Below are 27,904 nucleotides of genomic sequence, written 5' to 3'. Positions count from 1 at the left end.
CTGCAAACTGAGCAAATCTCATGTCTGCTTACCTTCGCAAGGATTAAATCGATCTTTTCTCATCTTCACCTATATCTTGTATTTAAAAGATAAAAAATACCAAATACATAGAATGCCTACTATGTTTCTGATTTTCTTTCCTTTGCCCACACAGGTTTCCACTCCTGTGGCTGATAAGTCTTTTTGCAGCGCTGGAATACTGCAGTGCAGGTATCTTACCTTTAATGAAACCATCTTTGCTGCCTTAACTAAACACACAGACAGTGACATACACTCCCTAAACATATTTCTTAAAATCGAGGTGACACTTATTCAGATTCAGTGTTTCTCAACCTCTTGTCTCTCACTCTTGTTCTTTTCAGCTGTGGACCCGAGGGAGTGCGAGAAAGCAGGCAGCAAGTGCCCCCCTCAGGCTCAGTGTCTGAAGGTCAGAAGCAACTTCACCTGTGTGTGCCGCATGGGTTTCCAGGGTGATGGCCTGCTGTGCAATGACATCGATGAATGTCGCAGTGGCCTACACGGCTGTCACTCGCAGGCCCTCTGCAATAACACCCTGGGCAGCTACAGCTGTGTGTGCCTCGAAGGATATGTTGGAGATGGCACCAACTGTCAGGACATTGACGAGTGCCAAAAAGAAAATGGGGGCTGCCATGCCAGCGCCATCTGTACTAACTATGAGGGTGGGCGACAGTGCCAGTGTAAAGTCGGCTTCAGGGGCAGCGGCTTCAAGTGTGAAGATGTTAACGAATGTGCTAACCAAAGGATCTGTCACTGGAACGCCACCTGCACCAACAACCCTGGCTCCTATGCATGTACCTGTAACGCTGGCTATAAGGGAAATGGAAACTACCTGTGTCTTGACATAGACGAATGTTCAGAGACTCCTCATGTATGTTCTTCTTCACTTGGCTACAAAGGCTGTAAAAATTTGCCTGGCACCTACCGCTGCACATGCAGCACTGGCTTTGAAAGTAACGGGCAGAGCTGTGTGGACATAGACGAATGTGCAAGAAACATCTGCAGTCTATTTGCAGATTGCGTTAACACCATGGGGTCATACAAGTGTACCTGCAATCCTGGTTTTGACGGCAATGGACTAACCTGTGCGGATATAAATGAATGCAATGTGAACAATCAGTGCGACCCCAGCGCTACTTGTATCAACAGACTCGGAGGTTATGAGTGCTCCTGTTTGGGAGGTTTTATAGGAGATGGTCGAGTGTGTGAAGATGTTAATGAGTGTGCAACCCCGAATATCTGCCCTTCTACCACTACCTGCGTCAACACTGGGGGGTCATATTACTGCGACTGTGGCATCGGCTTCATCTTCAGCAACTCCACATGTCATGACCAGGATGAGTGCACAGAAGGGCGTTGCAGCCCCTATGCAATCTGCACAAATACACCTGGCTCCTTCTCTTGTCAGTGTGCATCAGGGTACAGGGGGGACGGCTTTACTTGTGTGGATGTGGATGAGTGCTCGTTGGCTAAGCAGTGTCACAGAGATGCTCTTTGCATTAACCTTCCTGGTTCTTACAACTGCACCTGTCAGGTGGGTTATTCTGGAGATGGGGTGATCCGGTGCAATGATGTGAACGAGTGTCTGGTGGATAATGGAGGTTGCAGGAACAAAGCTACATGTGTCAACGACCAGGGTTCCTTTTCTTGCCTGTGCCAGCCAGGCTTCATCTTGATTAATCAGACCCTTTGTCAGGATATAGATGAGTGTAAGGAACCAAAAAATCCATGTGGAGTGAATGAAGAATGCAAGAACATCGACGGGTCATATGAGTGCCCCTGCCGGGGTGGTTATTACCGCCCTGCCAGCAACATGGACTGCGTCGATATGGACGAGTGTAAAGACGACCCGTGTCATGTCAATGCCACATGCCTCAACACCATAGGGTCCCACACTTGCACCTGCAAACGAGGTTTTTCAGCAAATGGCACTCAGTGTGAAGACATAGATGAGTGTTCTGGGGAGGGTACATGCCACCCACGAGCACTGTGCACCAACTTCATAGGGGACTTCTTTTGCTCCTGTCAGCAGGGTTTCAAAGGTGATGGTTTCTCCTGTCAGGATGTGGATGAGTGCAGCCTCTCTAATACCACTTGCCCAGCCTTCTCAGAGTGTATCAACTCCCCTGGAGCTCATGTCTGTTCATGTTTAAATGGTACAGTGGCCTTTAATGACACCTGTGTGCCACCAAGTCCATTGTGTGACCCTGCCTGCCACACTCATGGCCTGTGCCACCAATCACCTGCTGGATACCAGTGTGTGTGTGACCTGGGTTACATGGGTGACGGGCTGACTTGCTCTGACATAGATGAGTGCCAGAGGGAAAACATTTGTCCTCAAAATAATACGGAGTGTATGAATGTCCCAGGATCGTTTTCCTGTGTCTGCAAAAAAGGCTACACTCTCAATGGAACACAGTGTGTTGGTAAGACAGGTCTTTCTTTGTTTTGTTCAGAGAAATCTATAACTTGCAATTGTGCCCCCAGAAATATTTCATAGGGGTGGCCAAATGGGGCAACTGAAATTTTGGGGTGGCACACCTAAACAAAAACCAATAACTGAATTTGAGGGAATTCTGTTGTGCTCTTTGGAGGTATATATTACATTATAGGCTGGTTAAAAAAGATGTCAGTATGAGTACTAAGGAATCACTAATATGTGCAAATAATACATCATTAATAATGGAAATATCAATTATATTCTCTAACATGTGAACATAGCAGAGAGTAGAACAGAGCTGCTGTCCACTGTTGCCCTGAGTTTTATCGAATGCTGTAGGATGATATTCATTCCAGGATATGGAGAGACATATGACAGATGAGTTTCCACACATCTTAATTTGACGTGACAGTACAAGAATAAAGAGTCTACCTCTTTTTCTAAAATTCTGACATATTTTCCTTTCTCTCCAGAGCTACTCTAATAATGCATTCTCCTCTGAAGCGATGCTGTTAAGCTTTATTATCTCCCTCTCGCCCCCCCCACCCCCTACCCCCAATTGTCCATCACCTCTGTAGATGTCAACGAGTGTGAGACAGGGCAGCACGAGTGCAGTGAGTTTGCCCAGTGTATCAACAACAAGGGCAGCCATTCCTGCTTCTGTCTCAGTGGCTTCACAGGTGACGGGAAAAACTGCTCTGGTATGTATCAATTCCTCATTATTTACCTTCTATTGCAACACTTGGTTCTTTTGCCCCCATAAGTGAACTCCCCTTAAGCACCATTTGGGGCTGTTTCCCTGACACTGTCCCGTTTTGGATAAATTATAGACTTTGATGAGTGCCAAGCCCAAAATGGAGGATGCCATCCAGTTGCCAGCTGCACAAACACACCTGGATCTTTCTACTGTGCCTGCCCAACTGGAATGCAGGGCAATGGCTTTGAGTGTGAGGACGTGGACGAATGCGAGCAGAACTCCACCCTGCCACATAACTGCAGTGCCCAGGCTTTGTGCCACAACACAAACGGGTCCTACATCTGCCAGTGTCTGGATGGATACCAGGGTGATGGCTTTGTTTGTGAGGATGTGGATGAGTGTGAGCTGACCACAACCTGTAGCAGGAACATGACTTGCAGCAACAGCCCTGGTTCATACACATGTTCATGTATCTTGGACCTGGTGTATGACGTGGGCACATGCGTGAGTGAAGACACTTGCTTGAATGCTAGTGACATCTGCAACCCACTTGCCAAGTGCCACAAATACCAGGGTTCTTTCTACTGCCAGTGTGAAGATGGTTATGAAGGAAGTGGTATTGAATGCCGAGATGTGGACGAATGCGACAAATCACAAAATAAAACCTGCCCTGCCTTCTCCTACTGCTTCAATACTAATGGCTCCTACATCTGTGACTGCTGGGAGGGGTTTCAGGAGAATGGGACACAGTGTCTGGACATAGACGAATGTGGAACAGGGAACTTTACCTGCCCTGACAATAGTACTTGTACTAACATAGAGGGAAGCTACGAATGTGCCTGTGACCCAGGCTTCACAGGCAATGGCTCCCTGTGTTCGGACGTAGATGAGTGCTCCCTTGGCATCATCCAGTGCCCTAAATTCTCCAACTGCCTAAACACAGTTGGGTCTTTTCTCTGTGGATGCTGGGAAGGTTACCAAGGCAACAACAGTTACTGTGAGGATATTGATGAGTGCCTGGACAACTCTACCTGCCCTGAGCATAGCACATGCATCAACACCAACGGAAGCTACCTGTGTATTTGTGATGTGGGATTTTCCAGTGTGGATGACTTGTGCGTGGACATAGATGAATGCAATGACATGGAGCAGGGGGAGCTTTGCACCAATGGCACATGTATGAATGCTATCGGCTCATATTACTGTGAATGCATCAAAGGATTCTGGAGTAATGGGACCGAGTGCAAGGATGTAGATGAATGCTCAGATTCTCTGAACTCTTCAGTGTGTCAGCACCATTCAACATGCATCAACATCCCTGGGTCTTACCGTTGCCCCTGTAATGAGGGGTTTATCCTGAATGGTACTGAGTGTCAGGATGTAGATGAGTGTAATGACCCATATGTCTCCCCTTGCCCTGAGCACTCAATATGTAACAACACAGCAGGGTCCTTCCTCTGCCCATGTTCTCCGGGGTACAAACCCGTCAGCATGGGTTGTGAGGATATCGACGAATGCCAGGACAACTCCACCTGCCGCTTTGACCAGGTGTGCACCAACCTGCCTGGAGCATACAACTGCTCTTGTCCACTGGGGTATCATGAGGAGAAACAGGCATGTGTCGACACCAATGAATGTGAGAATTCACCTTGCCATCCCTCGGCACGGTGCTGGAACACCCTTGGCTCCTTTTCATGCCACTGCCCTCTTGGCTTTGCTGGAAATGGCTCCTGGTGCAAAGATGTGGATGAGTGTGTCGCCCTGTCCAAACCGTGCCACCCTCTTGCTCACTGCCACAACACTCCAGGGTCATTTGTATGTGTGTGTAAACCCGGCTTTGTGAGTATCGGACCACTGTGTGTAGACTTTGATGAGTGCCAACAGGCTAATGGGCAGTGTCACTCTGCTGCAACCTGCTCCAACCATGCAGGAGGCTTTAAATGCTCTTGCGGTCAAGGCTGGAATACTACCAAAAACAATGGTCATGGAAAAGGAGGATGTGTGGACTTTGATGAGTGTGCTTACCCCATGGCATGTCCTGGACAAACATCCTGCACCAACCTGCCAGGGTCTTACAACTGTTCCTGTCCCGAAAACAGCACAGTGTGCAGAATGATTACTCAGAAGGGTTGGTTATGTCATTTTTACTTGTGTTTTTTTATTATTATGAATAATTAGGCGTAGTACTTATTACTTTTGCCAATATTTTCTTCAAATGTCACATTGTTGTCAGGTGAAAACCCTGTATCTCAAAAATGTTTGATGACCTGTGTAGAAACTATGCATTTTGGGGATCATCCCATTTGTAAGTAGTCTCACATACCACACCGATGTCCACACTTTGTTTTAGTGGGGAAAGGTCTGGTTGAACCTGTCATAATTCTGCACTAAGGAAACAAATGTTCTGAGTTATTTGTATTTCTTCACACCAATCACAATGATCTGGGGGGCACCAAGCCCTATGCCCTTGTGCAATAATGTCGATAGATAGCGGAAGAGGGGGAGAATTCTATGTGAAATAGATAGCCAATGGCAGGCTTATGAGAACAGCCCATTGCTCCACTGGCCCAAAATTTTGAAACCTCTTTAGTCTGAAAAATGTCCTATTGGACAAGGCCTGTTTTTCCAAAAAATACACACTCCCTGTGGTTAGACAATCCCGTCACCAGAAAAATGTTGCCATTGTATGTTTCTAAACCATGGATATGTTACATTTGTCTACAAGGCTGTGGTGAATGTGTGGATATGTTTAGGCACAAAAAAAAGAGTAAAAGGTTGTGTTAGGCTTAAAACACGCACGTTTGGTGGCATAAAAGTGGCTAGAAAAGCAGGGACAGGTTGGTGAAAAACACCTGGGGTCATGGTTCAAACACCGCTGAGAAACATCATGAAGGGTTTGTAAAAACACCTGGGATCGATGGCTCAAATGCAGCTGGGAAACTTAAACTAACTGCAGGGAGTGTGTTCTCAGAGAAAAGGGGCTGTGGAGCAATGGGCATTTGGTTTCGGAATAACGGGCTGTGGGTGAAATGGGTTTTCCATCCAATGGGCCATTTTTCAGACTAATTGGGGCTAAGGAATTTTGCGCTGTCAACGGCATGGTTATACACAGTCTTCATCCTGTGAGTCACATTAATTTGCAAGTAACTTAAAAATGGTAAATTTCATCAAAACATAAAAACTAGAGAAGCATGATTTCGATAATTGCAATAATTAGCAAGCCCAATTGATCTAGCTCCTGTGTACTGTAAAGCTAAACTGGGCTCTCACTTTTTCAAAAATACACTTGGATAAATTATAGTAAACACAGAATTAGACTGAATTAATTCAAAGGCTACTAACATAACCTAATCAACTCACAATTTATGTTTTGTTCACCTCACTGAGTGATAAGCTAACGTTACTATAAGAGAGCTGCATTTTACAAAGTCTGCTAACAAACTTACCTCCGTCCATGATTTTTCTATTTATGGTGTCAAATGCTTCCTCACATTACATCTCAGGTGGTTTGGTGTTATCCAGCACAGCGTTCAGTGCAGCTTGCTAGTTTTCCCCGTTTTACGTTAGTAAACAGTTTTGCCAACTTAGCGACTTTGTCGCTATATTTAGCGACTTTTCAGACCCCTCTAGCAACTCTTTTTCAAAAAAGCGACTAGCGACAAATCTAGCGACTTTTTCTGATGTTATTGAAGACTTCTGGAGACTCTGTTGTGAGAGCACGTATTATTCTTATTCTTCTCAATGAGCAGCAGACGCTGCCGTGGGCCCTTCCTTCTCCCCAAAGCACTCACAGACGGCCCAGTCCTCCCTCCCAGCAGCAGTCAGAGCAGGAGATGTTATCCCCTCCACGTCCAGACTGCAAGTGAATCACTCATGCGCGGAACCGCCGCTGGCTGTTCCTGACCTGGTTTACAGTCAGGGCGGGATGTAAATGTAAAATTTTCTTTGTCTAATATAAATCACTGAAAGAAGGTTCATTTGTAGTTCTAAACATATTCAGGGTGTTTTTTTACTCTGTTTTTGTCTCTCCCACGATGTTATTCCTCTCTCCTACAGCAGCCATTACAATTACATGCATATGGACAATTAAGCAAATTAGGCGATGACATCATTTAGCGACTTTTAGGACAGCCAATAGCTACTTTTCTTACTGAGGAGTTGGCAACAGTGCTAGCAAAAATTAGAGCAATAGCCCAGCTCACACAGCAACAGGGGACACAATAGATCAGAGTGACAGTGCTCTTTTTTTTCTTCAAACAACCCCTACTGAAAAACAAGGCACAGCCTAATGACCTTATACACTTAATTTGGAATTTGAACTGATTATTACCACTACTGTATCTTTTTTTTCCCTCCAAATTTTCAACAACCTTCAAATTTTGAATAACAAGTGACAGCTTAAACATTCAGGTCAAATGCTGGTAACTGATTTCATTGATGACAATATAATGTACATGTAGCTATGTTTTGTTTTGCCACTGATTAAGTCTCTGTGCTCCCCCCATAGAAAGCAGCCTGTACCCCTTTGGAGCAGAGGTGGGTGATACAGACATAAAGATGGACACAAAAGATGGAAATTCCCCATTCATCACACTACCAATGCGTTTCCCCTTCCTGGAAAAGTCATACGCCAGGATTTGTGTGAGTTTCCAAGACCATTTATCTACAACCCTAGAAAGATGTCAGAGAGTGCATACTGCCAAAGTTGTATAATCCTCTAAAAGTGTTATTTTGAAATTGTGGAGAATATTGAGTTATGATTTGCATCTGAATCCAAATGTCACATCTCATAAACTTTTAAGAAATTCCTGGATCCACAGCAAAGATGAATCACCTCTCTTACTTTCCAGTAAATTTAACAGTAACTTTACAACAACTGTAATTAAAACATCGCCTTCTTGGCAGAGGTGACAGTAATGCTCAGTGGAATATAACAGAATGCTGCATAACCATCATGAGTTTGATATTTGATAGCAATGCAATGGCTTACTACAATCTACTGTATAAATGGCAGCATAATATTCCCCAAAGTAAATGTGATCTGTATGGGGCTTACATGTTTTGCTTTGCTTAGGGTTTACAGCAGTGAAATAATGTAGCAGTAAAAAAATCAGAAAACTATAATTAAATTATTTTTTAAAAAGTTAGAAAAAAGTGATGGTTTTGTGACAGAAGATGACAGCCAAACCTTCTGTCTGCTATCATATCTGTATTTTCCTTTCCTTCCTCAGTTTTCTGACAATGGCCTTGTCCAGTTTCAATCTGTGGCTGAGAATGAGCAGTACCTGCTCCCAGCTCCTTCAGCAAGTGGCTTCCCCGACAACATGAAAGTGTCTCTACTGGCGGTGTTTTGGGACGATGCTGACCTCACCCATGGGGACGGACGGCTGCTCTATCAGGTTAGATGGAGGAGGACATTGTCTGGCTGGAGTCAAAATGAGATTGGAATTTGTTTTCGTTATTTGTTCAGGTGAAAGGATAAAGTAAAGAAGACAAAGTCATAGACCGGCCTTATCTTTTTTGGATAGAGGTGCAATCAACAAAACAGGCTGCCTGTCATATCTAATGGTTTGATAGCTTTACTCTGCAATTCATGTTTTATATTACTTCTCCTTTGGTTTCTTTTGATCTTTCAGGAATACCATGAGCTAGATATGTCAGATGTCTACTCTCAGATAGTTTTTAACCGTACGGCAGAGGAAGTGACAAAGTTTGAGGAGCAGAGAGACAAGCCAGCCTTCACCCCTGCCTGGATCCTCAAGATCACCTGGGACCATGTGATGCCCGTCTCCTACCAGAAGATCAACTACTCAGAGGTAAAGAGATTTAAATGCAATCAGATTTTTTTCTCTGAAATGCCGAACCAAAATTACTCCCACTGGTTATTAGATACCAGAAATGTTGCAACACATGTTCATCAATATCAGTAACAGGCATACATTTTCCACTGGCTTGGTTGTTCTATGAACAGTTTTAGGTTTCTCTATCTGGCATAAATACTGTAATTAATATATATGTTTTTTGTTTAATCCTGGTATATAGTCCTGATGATGAAATGATAAGAAAATGGCTTACTAAATATGCATGTCCTGCATAGCATAATATATTCCCACTCTCATTAATGTCATTATAATTCAAAACACTGTCTGACTGAAGCACTGCCTTCCGCTTACTGTTAATCTGTTATGTGCCAGTGTCAGTAAAAGGCGTGATGGAGCAGGAACTGTTACTGTTTGCTTGCATGTTTGTCCTACTTTATATGCTATTGTTATATGCAATGTGAACCCTTTTACCATAAGCTCAAAGAAAGCAGAACGCATAATTCCTGGAACACTTGTGCTTTTTTTTTGTTAAACTCTGGTGCCACCTTGGGGCTGTTTCACCTGCAGGGCTCAGATGCACAGTGTAGAGATATCTGCTGCCACCTGTCTATTGAATGCCTTCTTGCAATCTTATTTTTTTGTTTGAGGAATTGTGTAGTGTTAAAACACTGACAGATTAAAATCAAAATTAAATAATTGTTTTAGTTCATGAAGATCTGCGTCTGAATGCAAGTAAACAAAGATTATGTGGCTTTTCTTTCACTGTACTTAATAACTAAAACAGTTCTGGTTTGTCATCATCAGACGAACACATTCCAGGGTATCCTGACCACCGACGGAGCACGCTCCTTTGCCCTCCTGCGATACGGGGAGATGCTCTGGGGTCCTGGCCAGAGGCAATACCATGACGCTCTCATCGGCTACACAGATGGAAAATTCTCCCACAAGGAGCCCACTGTACCCCCAGATAACCTTTTCGGGCCTGGGGGCAGATACAGGCCGCAGCAGGTGAAAGGGGTCATGGGGAAGTTAGGTCAGCAGGTGTATGATTTGACAGGGCCTCCCGGGTCAGACGTGGATTTCAGTATCAGGTGCCAGTCGTGGGCGATGAAGGAGCCTGACCCTGTTAAATGGACGAACAAGTTGTCTTCGTGTCCCTGTACTCGCACACAGGCTCTAGAGGACCTGTCGTTCATGCAGGATACTGCTGATCCGGGCTCGAGGGTGAAGACGCTGAGGGGTCAGCGGTGGGGGGGCGGAGGGGGGCACGTCTTCCAGTCCATCCTGTCCAGCAGAGATGGTTCAGGGAAGAGGTGTGTGTATGAACCAGATGGTCCCCTGCTGGCTGGGTACAATGAACGCTACTTTTCTGGACACAGCATGCAGAAACATATTGGTAATACATATGATTTTCTATTTTTGGTCAAATCCAACAAAAAAAAAAAGTATAAACAAAAATGTGTGTATCTAAAGGAGCTTTGTACTGTACCTGTACATTTTACTTTATAAATGCACAGGAATTTAGTAAATTCTACAAACTATTTTGAGTAGTTCTTAATATTTTTCACTTTCAAATAGGCAGACAAAAGCAAATCAGTTTGAGTTACCGTAGCAATTACTGAGTCAGTAAGATGTTAGTGCCTTGCTCAAGGACAAAGTAAGATACATGTCTGATGTCGGCATCATACCTGCAACCTTCTACTTATATTACAGGACAGTATATCTGCTAATCCATGCTGCCACAGCCACTTGCCTTTTAAGTATTAATTCAAACTTCTCTCTCTAGATGGTGATCTTCTGCCATTTCAGTGGTGTTGTATCGAGTCTCCTCTCTGCCACCTTTACCTCAACAAGAGACCACTGGACCGTTGCCAAGGTTACAGCTGGGCCAGCCCTGGCAGCTGCACTCCGGCCAGGAAGGCGACGCAGGGTGTAGGTGAGGGATTCTTCCCAGTAAACAGAGCCAGAAGAAGATCACATACTGTTCAGTAATCAGTGGAAGTGTTTGTTATTTTCAAGCATCCAGTCCATAGAATGTATAAAATAATAGACACAGCCACAGTGATGTCACCCCTGCTTTGTGGACTCCTGTTTTGAAGCCTCAAGTTTTGACTTTTTGGTTGTCCCCATATTGGATTTTGGTGCCAGAAGTGACTGTATTTGAACAAAAGCGTGGAGCTAACCCTGATGCTAGCTGCTACCTTGGTTAGGACAGTGCATTTACAACTATGGGTGACTGGGACAATGCCAGTGCAAAACCCAAGCCTCCAAGCCATCCAGTCCTCTGGAGCTGAAAAATGAAGCAAACAGGCAAGTGTCAAAAACAATTCTTTGAATGCAACTTCAGGCCAAACTTTAAATGCCAAACCTTACAGCAGGAAGAAACATGCTTACAGCCTGGCACAAAAAAGCTGTTTTTGGTCCATATTTTTTATTGATTCATTCATTCATCTTTTAACCGCTTCATCCTCTTGAGGGTCGTGGGGGGGCTGGAGCCTATCCCAGCTTACTTTGGGCAAGAGGCAGGGTACACCCTGGACAGGCCGCCAGACTATCGCAAGGCTGACACATAGAGACAAACAACCATTCACACCTATGGACAATTTAGAGTTATCAATTAACCTACCGCTGACATGGGGAGAACATGCAAACTCCGCACAGAAGGGCTCCTACACCCGGGATCAAACCGGCAACCCTCTTGCTGTGAGGCGACAGTGCTGACCACCACACCATCGTGCCGCCCTTTTTATTTTTTATATTTTTTTTATTTTTCCATATTTAAACATTCATGACAAATGTATGAGGAGTGAATTTTTATGTAGCTCATCTCTTTAAATGTATTTAAGGCTTAAAGGTATGTATAATTAAGAACGGGCCACTTTGAGTAACAGGCTGACTGCAGTTAGTGTCCTTGGCTTCTCAGTCAGCTCCGCCCTGTTGTCCAAATATGGTCACTTCTGGCTCCAAAAAACAAAGATGATAACAGCCGAAATGCCAAACCTAAGGCTTTTATACAGAAGTCCACAAACCAATAGGTGATGGCACAGTTGCTACATACAGTAGCATTATACAGTCTATGCAAAAGAAACTGGCTTAAAACCATTTTTAAAAATGTATTTATCATAAAAACTGAGTATCCAACTCCTTAGAGCAGTCTTACTCAACTTACTGCCTGTGGACCAGATTCGGTGCCAGATGGCCCACTGACCATTTTCTAATTGACAGTGAAGTAAATTGATTCATACTGAGAATTTTTTTGTACTTGGAATGATAATAAGGTGCCAGATTGCATAAAAAAACGTCCTCTAAATAGAGCTTTTTTGTTAAAAAAAAAAAAAAAAAAAAAAAAAAAAGTGCCAGGGGAGGATCGACTATAGAGGTCCTGGCTAAGCCTCGAATGTCCCAAATCCTAGACATGCCTATCCGTACACCTGACGTGTAGGGCTGCTGCAACTGGATTTGCCTCTTGACACAGATGAGTTAGGACAGCAAACGTCAAAAGGTTGAAACAGGCAATTCATTTATTTTATATACTGATAAATATAATTAATTTTTGTTTATTAACTGGCCCCTGGCTTCTCGTCATTTTATAAAAGTGATTCTTGGGGAGAGCAAGTTGAGAACCCCTGTCATAGAGGGTCATTCAGAATAACCAAACATTGAAGAAGACTTTTTTAGGCAACCAAAATGTCTATAAACAGGTTTATTTGTGCTGTAAAGTTGGGCATTTTAACATGGGCGTTAATGGGGACTGACTAACTGTTGAAATCAGCCTCAAGTGGCCATTTGTGGAACTGCAGTTTTTAACACTTGGGCACTGAGTTCATTTTTCAGCCCAGACATTGTCACTAGATCTGGTCATGATAGCAGTCTGTCCATTCCCAGAGAATATGCTTTACCTTTTTATCAAAGAGGACCGTAGTATGATGAATTTAAATTATTTCTCAGAAAACCTCTTTTGTCCATGTTTCCTTTGCAGCGATGATGTACGGCAGCCTCCATTTCATCACCTTCGATGGGTCGGAGTACTCCTTCAAGGCCCTGGGAGAGTTTGTGATATTGCGTCTCTCCTCCAGCACCGGCTCTAATATCTTCACCCTGCAAGGACAGACTGACAAGCTACACACAGACGCAAAGGGGATCACTGAGTTCCCAGTGGTGGTGCGCATGGCTGCCTTCCACCAGGGCATTGGCAAGGTCAGGATGTTTGTGTGTGTTGAGGGGAGACAGTGTAACTGTGTGTGTGTCACAGAGAGAGTGTTTGTGTGTCTTAAAGGATTGTTGCATTTAAGAAAATAAGCATATTCACTTTGTTTCTGAGAGTTAAATGATGAGGTTGATGGCATTCCCATGTTTATATGTGTTAAGTAAGGAGGTGGAGCTGGGAGGTAATTAGCCTAGCTTAGCATAAAGAAGGGGGGGGGGGGACAGCTAGCCTGATTCTCTCCAAAGGTCAAAAGTTTATGCTAAGCTAAGCTAATCTCCTCCAGCTTTATACTTGAATGCACTTTCTGTGATTTCTTTTAACGTTTTGGAGCACAAGATGGGTGCAATTTTATGTAAAAGTCAATAACACCAGTACAGACTCTTACAGTTTAGACAGTCACAGTGATTAAGTTTCTTATACTCTGCAAAACCTATCTATCCAGTTGTTAAAGCAGGCTAAATAAATATTGTTTATGGATTTTTCTCAGATTGAGTGGAGATGTGCAGCGAAAGGAGATGGATTGCATATTTTTGTGGATGATGTTGAGGTCCCGGTCACTGTTGGTAATGATCACCACACACGTTTGACATTCAATCAAAAAGCTCAATTGGGAAAATTTTGCTAATTATTAAATCCCATCTACAGAGTATGTATTTAAGGCATTAATTATATGACAAATATGTCACGACTGTCCTTTCAGGTGTGGTGCACGTAGGTGAGAAGGACTTCGCTGTGCGCTGTATGTCGGTGAGTCGCTGCGCAGCAATTTACGCTGGCGGTCTCCACGTGATGGCGTGGCGGGTTGCAGGTTACAGTCAGCTGGCAGCCATGGTGGAGGTTCCTCAGACATTCTACAACCGCACTGTGGGTCTCATGGGTCTCTGGAGCTCTAATCGCACAGACGATTTCCTGATGTCGGACGGCAGGCTGCTCCTCTCAACGGACCTCAACCCTCCCTCAGAGGAGAGACTGCACCACTTTGGCTTGTCCTGTGAGTGGACTGTAGATCAATACAGTTACACAATTTACTTGTGTTTAAAGAGAAAAGTGGAGAACATTTTTCAAAAATGATATGTATATATTGTATAAATAATGTGTATTGTAATAGAATCAGGGTTGCCAGACTGATGTAGTAGCTATTTGGCTGGAAAGATCCTAGAGTCTTTCTCTTAAGCACACTATAGGAGAAGAGCAAAAATAAGAAACATAAGTAAAGCCCAGAAATGAATGAGTATGAACAAAACAAGAACAAATTGTAGATACAAACAAAAATAAGAAAACATTTGTCTGTATATTGCTTTCTGCATGAGGCTTGGGGTGGGAATCACCAGAGGCCCCACGATATGATATTATCACGATGTATGATATTGCCATCATCTAGGCAATTTATCCAGTGTTTTGCACAACTAGACCTGTCCCAGTCTACATCTATCACCATTTCTGTATGCATATGTATGTGTGTGTGTTTCTAGGGGCAGTTCCTGTACCAGAGAGCCTGTTGTTCTCCCCACCTCCACTGGTTCCACTGGAGCCTGCCTCCTCCAAGCAGCTGCTGGAAAGCGTCAGTCCCGCTGAGGTGGAGGAGCTGAGGAGAACCTGTGAAGGCAGCATGCAGTGCGTCCACGACACCATAGCATCCGGCAGCTCTGACCTGGGCCTGCAGACTCGGGATGCCAAGAAGCGATTCCAAAATCTGGCTCTGATCTATGGTACGATGGCTGCACTATTTTGGAAAGGTTTTAAGTCTTCACCACTGACCTGTACTAATTTGATGTGGTCTGACTGTGGTCTGCCAGGTAACATGCCTCCCATAGTGACAGAGCCCACAGTGATCCACTGTAAGGTCAACTCCACTGTCAACATTCAGATTGTGGCTCAGGACCCAAACGGAGACCCCATCACCTACTCGCTGCTCCACCCCAGGCCTGCACGGACTTCCATAGGCAGCGGTGAGACACACACACACACGTTTTCCCCTCAGATTTTCATACCAAAGAGAGCCCCCCCTCCTCCATCGACGTTACAGATGACGTTACTGTTGACATTTGTTAGTGGGATGGTGAGCCTACTGCTGTAGCCAGCAGTTAAGTCTTTCAGCAGATGGAACATTTCAGAGCTGAATCAGAGGATGGGTCACACGGAGATAGACACGCACATGCAAACAGAACGCACAAAAGACTGGCAAAAAAGGATGACAGGCTGTTTTTAATAATACCACCATAAAAAAACACTGCTGTAAATGTAGAATTGTATGGTTTTTTCCCCTTATTAAACCAGAGGAAGACAATGGTATAGCCTCTTAAAGGGAAGGTTCACCCCAAATACATATTTTCCTCTTACCTGTAGTGCCATTGATCAGTCTAGATTGTTTTGGTGAAAAATGCAGATTTGGAGATACCACCCGCCAACTGTGTCACCTGGCAGAATTATATTTTTGATTTTGGGATGAACTGTCCTTTTAAGAATGTTATGTACACAAATGTGTATGCGTATGAATGACCCATGTGCTTTCCGCTCCAGGTGACGGATTCCTGACATGGACCCCCCTGACCACACAGCCTGTCCAGCTGACCATCAGAGTCAGTGATGAGCTCACCAGCTCCCTGTTCACCCCCATCCTGCGTGTCTGCAACTGCCTCAATGGAGGGACCTGCCAGTATGACAGCATAGCTGAAAACCATCAGCAGGGAAAGTTCCAGGTACTTTCTTCAGTTGCCCTCATCACTCACTCTATTCATCATCAGACATACAGCGCTCCATTTGAAAAATTGCCAGTTTGCGTTGCCCTTGAACAGGAACAAGCAGGTATAGTGCAGACAAAAGTCATTTTGTGCTCAGAGGATTCTTTATTTGATTGAGTGATTTGTTTATTTGAGTGTCCTGCACCACATAATAACAACCAGGATGGCCACATGACAAATCATGATATACAGCTCCACAATTTTAGAAAGAGAACATCTTAAAACATTCAATATCCATGACAGAGATTATTCCTGTTATGATGAATACATTGTTGTCATAGTTACTGTTTCCTGTTAAGTGAACTGAATGGCAGCCATCAAAAGAAGAGCTCACAGTTCTCGCATAAATGCCAACAAAGGCTTCAGAACTTCCTTTAATACCATCCTATGCTTCACCAATAGACAACTAAAAATTCAAAGCATTTAATTTGTTCCATTTATCCACTGAATTTTTAACAAAGTTTGGGTATGATAGTAATACTGTACATGTGTTAAGTGTAAAAAAAAAAGCAAGTAGTAGCAGTGCTGGATTAATCTCAGATAAGTTTTCATAGAATTCACATAGTAGGCGAGCACTCGCAGATTTTCTTCTCACATATGACTTTTTACTAAATGAAAACTGAATTTCAGGTATTCTGTGTTGTTGTTGAAGAATGAAGGCTTGTTGAAAACTATGTCAACAAAAGAGTTAAGGAATCACATACTGATATACTTTGGTTTCTTATTTTACAGATAAGATTACTAATTACTTGATAAACTAAAAAGTGGCACAGTTAACATTTGAGTTACAATAATCCTTTCAATGTGTTATGTGTCTCTACATGTTAACCAATTCATTGTTCTTCAAACAGTCTGGTTGTCCTTTTCCTTAAAAAAAAAAGTTTTAATTTGAAGGAGTATTCTCAAGTTTAGGGGAGACTAGTGGGCAGAATCCATTTTCATTCAGATAGCTAGAGGTGAAAGTTCAAGGGAGTTCATGATTGGTACCAGTGGGTGCCTTAGGTTGTCTAGTTACAAGATGCCACTTCCTCATTGAGAGCACCACAGCCTCTTAAAGATAGTAATGTCGGCCTCTTATTATTTTCTCCAGAGGGGACCAGTGATTGTGTAGGGGTGGCTATGGCCCTTCCTTGGGGACATCACTGAGGCTCCAAGCTAAAGTACAGTATTAAAATCCCTACTCTTTCTTTGAGAAATTAGTATAGAGATGTCCTACTTCAAACCAAGGAAAATGAATCATTTTACAGGTTCCTTGCTTTAATCAGATTCCCTACAATCCAAGAAAAGAAATGCAACTGACCTCATGCATTAGCTGTATATAACCTGAGATGAATAGCTGGAATACTGGCCTGTTAAAAAAAAATCAATTATGTATATAAGAAATATATATTATGAATGATTAATGAGAATATTTCTGTCCCATTTAAAGTAATTATTGAAGTTAGCAGCCAAGTTAGCATCTCACTGCTTCCCTCGTCAAAAAGCCTATTGGATTTTTCCATTGGATTTTGGATCATTTCTGAAAGTAATAATCCAATTGCTGTGGCAAGCAAGTTAATCTTCACAAATCGGCAGAAGTAAAAAGCTAGCATAATAAACAAACTACACAAAGGTTGCATGACCTAACGTCACAACCATAACAAGACTAAAGCCGTGTTCAGCTCGACAGAATGGCGTCCTATAGTCTTATTTGTTAGCAACCATTTTTTTGAGACACATAGAAGCTTGAAGTTCCCAAGTAGGGTATTCACTGACGTATTTTATGTCATAGAACAAAACGTGAAAGTTAACCACTGACCTTATTTCATGCATCTAACCAAAAACCCGTTCAAAAAACCCATTGACTTCAAGACAAGGGAACCAGGAGTCCAAAAAAACTGACTCATTTCCGGGTTTTAGGGCTCAGTCCTTGGGCATTCTATTTAGGCCTGTTCATTTCCTATGCCATATTGACCTGCTTGCATGCCATATGGGCAGCTTAAATAAATTTCCTGTTGCATGATTTCAGGAAGTGCATCTGACTAAATTCAGTTGTTTTAGTTGATTGTAAACATTTGGATTCCTTCTGCACTGTTGTTGTTAAGTCCTCACGAATTCCTCTCGACATATTTCCTTGACTTCACAATGTCCTCCACCAAAGTTCGTAAACTAAAGTTGAGTTTGGGACGAGTAGTATCTTTTTTGAATGTGTGTAATATTTTAGTCTGTCTGTTTCTCCTCCTTTGTGTTCATTATTCTTCGCTCTCAGGTGGTGGGGTGTCTGTGCCCAAAGGGATTCAGCGGAAAATTCTGTGGGAACATCGCAGACGTATGTCGTGGCAAACCCTGTTTCCGAGGGGTGCAGTGCCAGTCACAGTCAAAACCCGACCTCTTCACCTGTGGAGAGTGTCCCAATAATACTGTCTCTGGGGGAAAACAGGGATACAAGTGCTTCGAGCATGGTCTGTGGCACTTTGTGTGTAGTCACTTACCATTCTTAGAGAAAAAAAAATGACCCCATACATTATGATTGGTCTTATTCTTTCTTCTCTGTATACCTCAGACATGTGCATCCCTCCTTTCCCCTTCCCCTGCCACAAAGATGCTGACTGCCTCAGCACGAAACAGAATTTCACCTGCACGTGTAAGCCTGGCTTTACTGGAGACGGACAAAACTGCACAGGTACTGAACACCCAACACTTAAACAAGAATGATAACACATTTATTTACAATGTTTCAGCAGTCTTCGTCTTTGTATTTTAGATATCGATGAGTGTGCAGATCTTGAGACCTGTCCCAATGCCAAGTTTGAGTGTAAGAACAAGCCCGGCTCTGTCGATTGCTCCTGTAGATACCAGAAGACCAAGGACACTGATGGATGTGGTATGTGTGCATAATCATACACATTCACTATCACTGAGCTGGCAGCTGAATATCTCATTTCAATAATTTATGGTTTAGAATATATTATATAATACTAGACATACTGTACAAGCCAAAAGTCCTGGTACTTACTGTAACTTGACATGACTGTGAATGGTGGGCATGCACAGACTGTACTTGACTGGCATTGGCCACATTTGTCCTAATAGTTTTTTAGGGTGCAACAGCTTTTACTGTTATGTTAAGTGCATGGATTTTGGTGACCTCACACAATTTCCATTATTCATCCTGTAAGATCCACAAAATCCCAGTGGAAATCGTGAAGTTAACACTTGTGTGCACAGCTCCACTTGACCTCTCTTGAAGATGTTTTTCTGTCTCTTGCAAAACTAAATTTGATGCAAACAAAAATTATTCCAACAGCAATTGCCACCTTTTATTTGTACATTGTAAAGGTCCAAAACAATACCAACAAGTTCCTCAACGTAACTGCAAAACTGCCAGCAGCTAACTACGTTAAAGTGCTTGTTAAGTGTCAGACAATTGCTGGTTGGTCTCAAAGGACTATGCATGTATTAAAGGTTTTGTATGAGCAGAAAGTGAAGTCACACCATCTCTGTGTGTGTTGTAATCCAAGCTTCTCTGTCGTTTGTTTTGGTAGCCAGTCCAGCCACGCATGCATGTTGGAAAAATGTTGAATCCCTGTGTGTGTATCAGACTGGATAGCTAATCGCCAATCCCAGAAACCATCGGCTATCAACCGGACAAAGCTAAAGTCTCTGGGCGCTACGGCCAGTATTTCAGGCTGATCCAGCGTAGCCAGCAGATATCCAAGAACAGACTTCTTCTTCCGTGCACCAGTTATTTCAGCTTATCTCTATTTAAAATCAGCTAACCACAATCACTTTGCACTGCACTTATACTGGCAGTTACTGATGATATCAGGATGGCTTCATGGCACACCTCCGGTACCCACCTTGGTTGACAACACTACCTCTGTCAGCATTGCTGCTGTTTTAGCACTGTTTATTAAGTTAGCACTGTTAGCTGCTAGCCACCAGCTCAGACACCTGAGAAACAGGAGCAGATAATCCTGGCCCAGACTCTGAATCACGGATATGCTCTGAATGTTATATAGACCTCCTTTAACACACAGTATTAAAATATAATGGTCATCACTGAGAGTACATCTTATTTGAAAATATTTTGAAAATCATAAAATGTATTGAAATATCAAGAGAAATAATAATAATGTATATTCAACACTGACCTGAGCCAAGGTCTAGTCAGTCAAATAACCCAAAATTTCGATGTAGTTTGCTTACCTGAAATATGGACGATGATGTGCAGTGTGGTGGGACTAAAATGGCCACACCTATATATTTAACGCTTACCACAGTGCTAGTTTGTGTATTTCTGAGATCTGTCATTATACTCTGCAACAGAGTGCACATGTCCAGTGTGTCATCTGTGTATTTAATGCAGTTCTGAATGATGTGTTTCTCTACAGGGGACTCTGCCAATCCTCCAGGTAATGCCTCCCATATGTTCTCTCTATAGCTTCATTACCTTCATATAGCTTTGCTTCCTCTGGTGTTTCCATGGTAAACATGCCCATATATGGTAATAAGAGGTCATCACACAGCTGTTGCTGCTGTTCTGTATCTACAGGGTGTAATGTGTTCAACGTCTCTGTGGGCTGGACGAAGAACAGATCTGATGGACTCAAACAGGTGTGTGCATGTGTGTGTGTGTGTGTGTGTGTAATTCAGTATACAAAATTATCCACTGCATAATGACAGTCTCCTTCTCTCTCAGCTGGTGAAAATCCTGTCGATGGGTTTCCAGAACAAATTCTACAACGCCAGCATGAAGGATCCAGTGCAAGGCTCCAGTCCAGGTGTGGCCGAGTATCGTATCAACGTATCCAGTGACACACCCCACTGGTACATCAGAGAATACCTGGTCAGAGTCAGCAGCCACTATGACATCAGAGCTGTAGAAGTTGATGGTAAAATACTCATATTTTTCAGTGGTTTTCACTTTTGTTCAACTTCAGCAGAATAACTAGTCTTACTAATGTTACATATTACAGTGTTGCAATTTGCCATAGTTATGTGATAGTGTGGTAAATTATCTTAAATCTCTGCTTTCCTTTGAAGGGATAGTTCAGATTTTTTGAAGTGAGGTTGTATGGAGTACTTATCCATAGACAGTATATTAAACATAGATGTCAGTGGACACGCTCCCAGTTTGTATGGGTTGGCAAAGAAACATATGCTAGCCACCTAATAAATCTTTATCAGTTTAAGTGTACGCTATATTTAGAATATTTTTACAGCTTGATCTTAATGTCAGACAGTGATTTTGATGGGGAACTGAAGCAGTTATATAGCTCTCTTTAAAGCCAGACTCCATGGAGAAGACCAATGATTTACCATAGTGGGACACTACCATCGCCTTGATCAGTTAGTTTGTATGTGTTATTGTCGGACTTTGGTGATTATAAGACTTGGTTCGGATTTACCAAAGTCACACAATAACACAAACAAATGAACTCATCGAAGCAACAGTAGACCAGCAGCTCCTGTGTTCAGCGAGCTATAATTACTGGTTTTCTCAATGAAGTCTGGTGGCTTTGACAAGAGCGTAGAAGGGCTCCCCTGTCGGAACGGGCTGTCTGATAGAAAGATAAAACGGTGAGAATACTTTCAATATAACGTACACTTAAACTGATACTGATTTTTTTTCTAGGTGGGATTTTTTTAGGTGGCTTAATACATATTGTTGCTAACCCTTCCACAGCAGTTCGTCGTTTAGCTTTCATGGCGGTACTCCAGCCTGCTTTTCCGAACTGGAAGCATGCCAACTGACATCTACTGTATGTAATACACTGACTATGGATAAGTACCTCATACAACCCCACTTCAAAAAACACCAAACTGTCCCTTTAACTGGCTGACATACCACTTACTGCTAAGCTTTGCCTGGGAAAGTGTAAACACAGGCTCTTCCAGTCTGCATGCTGTAAGTTGTTTCATCTGATTTTGCATGGAGTTGGACAACTATACAAGAAATAGCCAGTCTTCTTGCTGATGGTCTTGTTTGCTTATGTAGGTCATACAGAGGAATCAGTATTAAACTGAGACTGTTTCATAACCATTAAAAACTCCTTGTAGCTGCTTTAAGGTATCGAATATACTGCAGAGGTTTTTTAATGATGGCAAACTGTTGCTCGGACTACCTTTCTCTCCCACTTGCTGTTGGACTGTCCACACCTACAGATCTGGATGAGTGTAAGGCCAAGGAGGCGGTGTGCGTCCATCCTGCCCTCTGCGCCAACACTTACGGAGGCTACAGATGTGTTTGCAACGGCACAACTGATGTGGATGAATCCCAGTCGTGTGTATTAGGTGAGGATCTGAGCATACCTTACATCCACACACACAATTTAATAGAAAATCATTGCATAGTTTTGTCATTTACAAACATGCAGAAGGCAGTCTTAACATTTATCATGTCATTTCTAACTATACAAAACATTCTGTGACTGTGATGAGAGCATTTTATAAACAAGGTTTGCCATGACTTTGTTTGACTTGACCCATTGCAGACAGAGACCAGGCGAATGATGTGGAACTAGACCTTGTTCTGGGCCTGGTCCTGGGCATCGGCATCCCTCTGCTTTTGTTGCTGCTCCTGGCAGCACTGGCCTGCTTCTGCTGCTGCAAGAAGACTGTTACCGGAGAGTGAGTTAACACAGGGATCAAATTTTTGAAATAGGGTTGTATGGAGTACTTACCCACACTCATTGTGTTACATACAGAAGCTGTCAGTCAGCTCACCCCCAGTTTGGAGAAGCAGGCTGGAGTCTGACCCAGAAGCTAAGCAAAGTACTTCTGTGAATGGGGGTCAGCAACAAAACATATTTAGCCACATAAAAACAACCCCACGTAAAAAAAAAAATCAATATCATGTTTAAGTTAAGGTTATATTGAGAGTGTGTTCAGCAGTGTAAAATCACAGTTTTTTTTTTCAGTGGAGTCTGGCTTTGAAGCGAGTGATATAACGGCGCCATTGAGGTGTAGATTGCTTAGCTTCCATGTCGGACTCCAACCTGCTTCTCCAAACTGGGGGCGTACCACCTGACAATGACTGTATGTAATATACAGTACTGCCTATGGAAAAGTACCCCATACAACCTCACTTTAAAAAATCTGAACTATTCCTTTAAATAGAGTCTACATACAGTTTTTTAATTAATACACGACGTGCATGACTGACTGAATCAGAAAGTCGGGGGGGGGCTTAACTACTCAGGTTTTTTTCTCAAGTTGATAACATTATCATACAGATTTGATATGAGCTCCTGATTATTATATTCTGTCACTTTTTTGCTGATAAGGACTATATTTAAAAGAATAATCCAGCAAATATATATACATATTGAGTACCATGAGTACATCTGAAGGTTTGGTCAGCTTAGATTCACAAAGGCTACTTGATGGTGACCCCGTTTTTGTGTTGGGGGAAAAAACAGCACTCATAGAAAATTCTCAAACAACTCCAGCAGAATAACATATTTCTCCTCTTAATTTTTGTGCCAGTAACTTAATTTTTGCCATATGGCTAAGGGACTGTTTATGATTTTTGAAAAAGGAGGAGGTGGTGGCAATTCAGATACTTTATTAAGCACTTAGGAGGGACATTCAACTTTAAATTGTTATATTTTGTGTTTAGTTTAAATATCCTCAGAATCCCAAAACCTGCAAGTGGGATCTCCCTCCTCTGATAAGTAAAGTACAGTCCCTAAATACAAACCTTCTGTTTGTCTGCAGTATGGTTGGCTGTTTACATTTGTTGATCAAAACTACTTTTTATTGCACTCATTGCTTTCTAATTATTTTGCACGCCATTCCTCAGTCACACCCACCAGGTTTCTCCATGATTTGCCAACATAAACATAGATGTCCCCTGGTAAAACCATGGCTATGCAGTCCTCAGAGGCAACCACTTAGAGACTCCAAAAATGCCAGAGACTCTTAGCGTCAGTGCTTTTGATTAATCTATCAACATGGCTCTTTCTTTTGGCACCACCCTCCTGCCTTACTTAAATATATATTTTTGCCTCATTAGTGGTAGGGATCTAAGAATAGCCATGTTGTCTCTTCATTTTTTATCCACATAACAATCGTCCTCTGATGTGCACTGAACGACCTTCATCATACATGTTTTCTGGCATGTAATGAGCATTACAGCCTTGCCACAGTCATGCTAACACTATGTTCATAGCCACACAGGCCTTCAAAACGATGGCCACTGCAGCGCATTAAAACCCTAATGAAAAAGAAAAATGTGTTTACGTGGGTCAGCAGCTCATTTTGGGCGGGATGAGTTAGGGTTCATTGCAGGTCACCACAAAATATATTGCTGCAGAGGATGACCGGACCACACACACACACACACACACACACACACACACACACACACACACACACAGAGTGTTTCAAGGTACAGTAGTCAAGTAGGTCTGCCCAGAGACAATCCTTTACACCAACTTGAAAGCTTTAAATCTTGTCCTCCGTACTGCTGCTGCAGCACTGCCTTCTTGTATTTAACTTCTCAGTTGGAGGACGGACTGCCCACTCTCTTACTATATTAAACAAAAACACTTCCTACTAACAGCTTTGGTCCGAGTTATGAAACTGCACTGAGTAACACTGAGGAATGTTTGCAGATAGAATATACAGTAAACCAAAGTAATGATGAGGGTAACACGTCTACGGATTAGAAGTGGTGTTTGTTCACAGGAAAAAGGTGAAACGGCAGAATAATAAAATTATCCAATGTTATTTCATGAAGAAATAGTTATACAAATACTCTTGTTTGTTTTCATTTTGAGAGTTAGATGAGAAGACTGATACCACTGTTATGTCTGTATGCTGAATATAAAGCAATACTTGGCAGCCAGTTAGCTTAGCTTGGCATAGCCACTTAAAAAGGGGGGAAACAGCAAACCTGGCTCTGTCGGAACTAAAGACAAAAAATTCTGTCTAGCACCTCTAAAGCTCACTCATTAATAGGTCATGTCTTTTTTGTTCAATCTTTCCAAAAAACAAAATTAAATAATGACACGTTGTGGTTTTGCTTTGCGTAATATAAAATTAAAAACAATGTTAGCTGGTATCAGTCTTCTTATCTAACTCTTTGCAAGAAATGTTTTTAAAACATCAAACAGTTCTTTTAAAGGAATACTTCGCTTGCAAATGACAAATTGTACATTCATGACTCATCCTGTGTTACACTGAAATCATGAAGAAGTCTTTGTTTTTCTCACATGCCTTAACGGTGAACCAAGAATCCAAAAAAAACTGTTCACAAACTCTCACACAATGCATGCAGTATAATCCCAGTCTCATCAACATAGGGGCACATTTCCCTCAATATTTAGAACATGTACATTTGTCTCCCACAATAAAAACATGAGAGTAGCAGATGACTTTTATTTTGATCAAATTAAAGACAGTTCCACCATAAATTGGTGCTGAAATGGCACAAATTGATGCATAAAAATTCAACAAAATGCAGGAAAGTGTTTGATTCTCAAAATTTCTTAAGAGACGGACCCTAAACCCCCATTTCACATGTGTCACCCCTAATGTTGAAACAAAACGTACACCTTTGGCTAAAACGTTACAATATACAACAATTCCACCTATGAGTAGCGCCTCCTGAGTTTGCCTGGACACGCACGTACCTTTGAGCTTTGCTTGCTAGTCACAATATACAAATAATCATTTTGGGGTGAAGTATTCCTTTAAATGAATATAAAACATGTGGTCTTTGCTATTGTGAGGAGCGGTGCGTTTTCTTTATAGGATTTAAATTGACCACAGATTAAAAGTCAGTCACAATAAAGGTTATTATTTAATCACATTCTCAGTTGCACATAGATCACAGAAGGATTTTAATACAAAGCTGAATAAAAATCTGCCGTAAGTGCTAAAGTACATCTCGTATCCTGATGCAAGTGTGCATGTGGATGTGCATAGCAGTGCATCATAATGTGCATGTGTCCTTGGCCTCAGCATGTGTGTGCAGATGTATGGCATCTGGGCCAGGTGTTAGTGGGCCACAGAGACCCATAATCCCCCTGATGACTGGCCTGCTTTCTCTGCTATCAGTAAATAGACCCTATGGATATAATGGCGGGGTTTGGCGCCAGCATTGTGGGATTATGTTGTTAGATTAGAGTGAATAAGCAAAAGCCAGGGAAGAGGTTATGCTGTTGTCCTTTAACAAGACAGACAGACAGATAGAGATACTGGGATTATGTGGTATGATATAATAATACTAAAAGTCCCAGATGTATTGGATGTGATGGTGCAGGAGTGGTTTCCTTTGAAACTTTGTTCCTTTGAATCTACAAAATACCACAAAATTATGATGTGTAAAATCCCTGGACTGTGACTGCAATTTGGATTTAGCTTCAGCAAGTTTGAACAGAACATTTGACAGCATTAAGTGTAATCAATGTCGTAACAAAGGGTCTGAAGGGTCTTATTGGCAAGAATTGTGTTTTTTCTCCCTTTGTTCTTTTATTCGCAGAATGATTCATGGTGCACCAGGTTGCACAGCCTGTTCCTCATTATCAGAGAGGATATACATATTTGCACAAAGAACAACCATAATGAAATACAATCCAAAGCATCTGAACTGCAAATCAGCGAGTCTGGGAGAAGGGGATGTGTGTTTCATGTTTTTAATCAGCTTTAGCCCCAGATTTCAGCATCTTTCAACACTCAGAATATCTAGGCTAGAGCCTGCATGAATATTCATGAGTCACCGAGCGCTCCACAACAACTATTGCCCATCCAAACATTTCCATAAATTGCCGGAAATGATCGTCTACTGTATGGAGAACTATAGACAGCACTAATCAGAGCCAGGAATTCACTGCAAAAGGTACAAAATGTGCAGAACTCCTGGCATTAATGGTGATATATCACCACTAGTAACATTTCCACAGTACATAATGATCCACAAGGCTAAAGACACTGACCTTTTATATGCAGTGCAAGAGATAAAGTGCAAGAGATAACATGGACACTCTGCATGTTTGCCACTTTACAGCTGACTGCAGTGATTTCTCATTTACTCCTGCATTCTGATTGGCTTCTGTGTTCTCTTCCAGCCTGCCCCCTATGCATCCAGACTACATCCAGGAGCAGTACAACCCTCCGCCCTTCAACTACTCTGACCCTGCCCTGCACTACATAACCCATTGCAGCCCAAGGATCCTTGACAGCTACATACCCAGGCAACGCTACAGATAGCACATCCTAAAACCACACACACAGTGTACGCGTAAATCACTTAAACAGACACTAAAAAGCTCGCACACCCGCACACAAGAATGCACAGGCTTACAAACAGAGCACTTTTGGAGCCTCTGTATATGTTTTATAAAGACAAGATGAATGACTCTTATTTATATCGAAACAAACAGCTAATTAAACCTGAGTGACTTTTAAAGTCAATTATTTCCAATCCTCTCTGCTGAGCGATGGACCTGCCAAGTTTGAGCTGGAAGTTTTTTCGCCAGGACAACAGTTTACAGTCAGAGTCTGACCCAGCAGAACTCAACCATCTCTTGGCTGGAGATGGTGATGAAAAGTAAACCACTGCAGTGGTCTTTAGTTTCCAGCTGATACTAGGCCAACAGCCTCCTTGATAGGAACATTAGCATCTGCCAGAATGTCTGGCGTCAGACTCCTGCCCTCTGTTCACAATCACATTGAGTCTCGAGTTCGTTCCACTCCAAAATGTGCAGTAATGCATCCATATTTGTATTACTCACAACCACAGAAACAGAGTTGATTCAATTTACATGTTGTTTTGGAAGCACACAATCCATTAAAAAGTAGGCGACACTGTTTTATAAAAGCATTCATCCCACTTTGGGATTACACTAAATTATTGTTCATTGCTGGATTGTGTTCCACTTAATTTAACACAGCGGAGTAATTCAGTGTTTCAACTGGCAGCTGTCGTTTGTAAAGCTGGACTGTCACTGCAATTTGAAAGAAACAATGTGTAAATATAATGTAAATCAA

The 27,904-nt window shown here is 42.4% G+C and overlaps 1 protein-coding gene across 1 annotated transcript; it reads left to right on the top strand.

Moving 5' to 3' along the window:
- On the top strand, window positions 1-27,904 carry LOC117248622 (uncharacterized). Its single transcript, XM_078160558.1, has 23 exons — window positions 1-2,444; window positions 3,037-3,159; window positions 3,289-5,283; window positions 7,663-7,796; window positions 8,387-8,554; window positions 8,792-8,971; window positions 9,782-10,373; window positions 10,764-10,913; window positions 12,957-13,174; window positions 13,672-13,747; window positions 13,885-14,175; window positions 14,657-14,893; window positions 14,981-15,133; window positions 15,705-15,883; window positions 18,174-18,366; window positions 18,468-18,587; window positions 18,669-18,788; window positions 20,299-20,319; window positions 20,460-20,521; window positions 20,607-20,799; window positions 22,073-22,201; window positions 22,402-22,537; window positions 26,983-27,904. The coding sequence occupies exons 1-23, from the start codon at window positions 113-115 to the stop codon at window positions 27,122-27,124; spliced, it is 7,944 nt and encodes a 2,647-aa protein (XP_078016684.1). The 5' UTR covers window positions 1-112; the 3' UTR covers window positions 27,125-27,904.

The sequence above is a fragment of the Epinephelus lanceolatus genome, chromosome 17, assembly GCF_041903045.1.
Source record: "Epinephelus lanceolatus isolate andai-2023 chromosome 17, ASM4190304v1, whole genome shotgun sequence".
Taxonomy (NCBI): Eukaryota; Metazoa; Chordata; class Actinopteri; order Perciformes; family Serranidae; genus Epinephelus; species Epinephelus lanceolatus.
The sequence above is the reverse complement of the archived record's forward strand: the minus strand, read 5'-3'. Positions and strand labels throughout refer to the sequence as shown.

Coding starts and splice junctions, on each gene's coding strand:
- LOC117248622 (XM_078160558.1), top strand. CDS start 113: ATGCCTACTATGTTTCTGATTTTCTTTCCTTTGCCCACACAGGTTTCC. Junction 7,797..8,386: donor AGTCATACGCCAGGATTTGT/GTGAGTTTCCAA, acceptor TTCCTTCCTCAG/TTTTCTGACAATGGCCTTGT. Junction 18,588..18,668: donor AGACGGACAAAACTGCACAG/GTACTGAACACC, acceptor TTTGTATTTTAG/ATATCGATGAGTGTGCAGAT.